This window comes from Raphanus sativus, chromosome 8 (assembly GCF_000801105.2).
Source record: "Raphanus sativus cultivar WK10039 chromosome 8, ASM80110v3, whole genome shotgun sequence".
NCBI lineage: Eukaryota > Viridiplantae > Streptophyta > Magnoliopsida > Brassicales > Brassicaceae > Raphanus > Raphanus sativus.
This window is the reverse complement of record NC_079518.1, coordinates 14,677,826-14,680,584: the sequence shown is the minus strand read 5'-3', so window position 1 is coordinate 14,680,584 and position 2,759 is coordinate 14,677,826. Positions and strand designations below refer to the sequence as shown.

The 2,759-nt window shown below is 31.5% G+C and overlaps 1 protein-coding gene across 1 annotated transcript; it reads left to right on the top strand.

Annotated features, from left to right (window-relative positions):
- Nucleotides 1-501: 501 nt before the first annotated feature.
- LOC130498904 (CSC1-like protein At4g15430) lies at nucleotides 502-2,082 on the top strand. The gene is made up of 4 exons (XM_056992722.1): nucleotides 502-879; nucleotides 1,226-1,573; nucleotides 1,639-1,794; nucleotides 1,876-2,082. The coding sequence occupies exons 2-4, from the start codon at nucleotides 1,260-1,262 to the stop codon at nucleotides 2,048-2,050; spliced, it is 645 nt and encodes a 214-aa protein (XP_056848702.1). The 5' UTR covers nucleotides 502-879; nucleotides 1,226-1,259; the 3' UTR covers nucleotides 2,051-2,082.
- The last annotated feature ends 677 nt before the right edge of the window (nucleotides 2,083-2,759 follow it).

Genomic DNA, 2,759 nt, shown 5'->3' with positions numbered 1-2,759 from the left:
TGTTAAGTCCTATAACAATGTATAAAAGGAGAATAACAAAAAAGTAAGAAAAAATGATTTTTGACTTTTAGATTTCATTTTGACACATGTCATAATCTTAAATATTTATTATCTATGTCACAATCATGTTAATTAGTAACTTTGAAAAACCAAGCTTTATATAATAAAATTTGCTTTTCGACTTAGATTGTCAGTACGATATTGAAGTGCTATAACTACAAATAAAATTATATTTTATAATTTCATCCAAAATTTTATATTTTATTTTTAGTTAAATTGATATCTGATGAAATACATATATCATATGATTTTGACAAGTCTATTATATCGTTTTTCCACCATAAACAGTTTCTTTTCTTTTTCAAATTTTTATTACAAGACTCTGTTATATATTATTTTTATTACACAATAAATTTTCCAATCGTAATTTTTTTAGAATCTATTTCCATCAAAAACGGAAAAGAAACGTTAGGAGACAATTCCAAAACACATTCCAATATCTTGCCATTTTCTTTTGTCACGGTTTTCATGTACTCTCCAGTCACTTTCAATACCAAAAAGCATCTTATTTTTTTCTTTATCTTTCCTGTTAATATATACAGAAGGCTCACGTTTTGCCAAGTGGGTAACAGTTTCTTCTTCTTCTTCTTCTTCTTCCCTTCACGGATTTAAACAATGAATGCGCCGCAGTAGTCTTTTATTCAATGTATTTTCCGACATACTTCATATAAACCCGGCAAGAAAAACTCTGTTTTTTTTTTCTCCATATATACAACCTTCTTTATCTTCTCCTTCTTCAGTTTATGTTGCCTTAACCGTTTTAGGCAGAAATATAACTTACAAGAACAAGAAAGCTTTGTCTTTTACCTCTTGTACAAGGTAATGAAAGAGAGAATCTGTTTTGTTTGGTTTTGACCAAAGCTTGTTTCTTCCCTTTACTTTTAAGCAAAACTTGTTTCTTCAGTTTTCTTAGTGACTGTGACCGACGGTTGTCGTCTCTGTTCGGATGCTCTTTAGGCACAACCAAAACAGAGAAAGTTTACAACTTTTATTTTTGTCAATACATCATCAGCTCTCAAAGTCTTTAATTCTCCAGTTTTGTCCGAATCGGTCCTTCTTAATTCCCCCAGTTTTGTCTGAACATATTCTTCTTTCTGTCTTAGTTTGTTTTTTCCTCTTTTTTTTTTCTTTTTTTTTGTTCTAATCTTTGTTTGTTCTTTTCCAGGAAGGTAAAGTGAGTATAGTATCTTCACACTCTCATGGCTACAATAAATGAGATTGGAGTAGCAGCGGCAATAAATATAGTCACATCAATTGCTTTCTTGATAGCTTTCGCAATACTCAGGATTCAACCAGTAAACGACAGAGTCTACTTCCCTAAATGGTACCTCAAGGGCCTAAGAACTAGCTCTATACAAACCGGTGGCTTTGGAAGCAAGTTCATCAACTTGGACATCAGATCCTATGTTCGATTCCTCAACTGGATGCCTGAAGCACTTAAAATGCCAGAGCCAGAGCTCGTTGATCACGCTGGACTTGATTCTGTTATCTACCTGAGGATCTACTTACTCGGGTATATATAAAACCTCACAAAGCTCTTTCTCTTTTCTCCAAAGCCCTAATTATTTTAACTTGCAGGCTCAAGATCTTTTTCCCCATAGCTTGCGTTGCTTTTACAACAATGGTGCCTGTTAACTGGACAAACAAGGGATTGGATGGGTTGAAGCACACTAATATAAGCTACAGTGATATTGATAAGCTCTCATTGTCAAATATACCAAATGGATCAGACAGGTGAAGATATAATTTTCTAAGTTTGGTTCTTTTTGTTCTTTGTTTCCATTAGTGTAATGGGTGATTCATTTTTCCTTATAGATTTTGGGTGCATCTGTGTATGGCTTATGCAATCACCTTCTGGACATGCTTTATGCTGAAAAGAGAGTATCAGAATATAGCTTTGATGAGGCTTCAGTTTCTTGCAAATGACGAAAGGAGACCTAACCAGTTCACTGTAATTGAGACTTTTGAATCTTCTAATCTATTAATTTAGGGATTATCTACTATTTGAAGTTCTCATTTAAATTTTGGACTCTTTTATAGTTGTTGCTAGAATATATCATGCCTCCTATACAATGCAACCTACCAACTTAAATTAAACCAAATCTTAACCAACATATATTAGTTAAACTTAACCAGTAACACTTTTATAATATATTTGGTTAATCTCTTAATATAATTAGATCATATAAAACTGAACCACTCTTAAATCAACGAGTTCCACATCATTCCAGACATAAGAGAAAAAAATATCCGACTCATTTACAACGTAAGCATACAAAGACTGTGTATGCTTATGCTCATTGATCTTCCAAAAACCAAATAATTGTGGCATAGACCAACATAGGCTCATGTTCGTATCACTAACTTTACTTCCATATATTTACTCTTCGCCTACATCATATCACAACATACACAGTTATACAAGAACATGATTTTTTTTTGTTCAAACAACCAAATAATGGTGGCATATGGTCAGTAGATTTTTTAAATATGTTTTTTTATATATTACATTTTACGAGACTATGTGTATAAGTTTTTTTTTTGAAAAATGGCATAACTATGTGTATAAGTTAAAAGGTAAAAGGTGTGACAATGCAAATTATTATACTAAAAATGAAAGAAGATTAAATACAAACTAATAACAAGTACAACACAAATTATAACACTATTAAATTCTATATATATTTAATAAAATATTA

What these genes read in the sequence shown, in the direction of transcription:
- LOC130498904 (XM_056992722.1), top strand. Translation starts at nt 1,260, where the DNA reads ATGGCTACAATAAATGAGATTGGAGTAGCAGCGGCAATAAATATAGTC. An exon ending in CTGAGGATCTACTTACTCGG is followed by an intron (nt 1,574 to 1,638) that starts GTATATATAAAA and finishes TTTAACTTGCAG; the next exon opens with GCTCAAGATCTTTTTCCCCA. An exon ending in ATACCAAATGGATCAGACAG is followed by an intron (nt 1,795 to 1,875) that starts GTGAAGATATAA and finishes TTTTCCTTATAG; the next exon opens with ATTTTGGGTGCATCTGTGTA.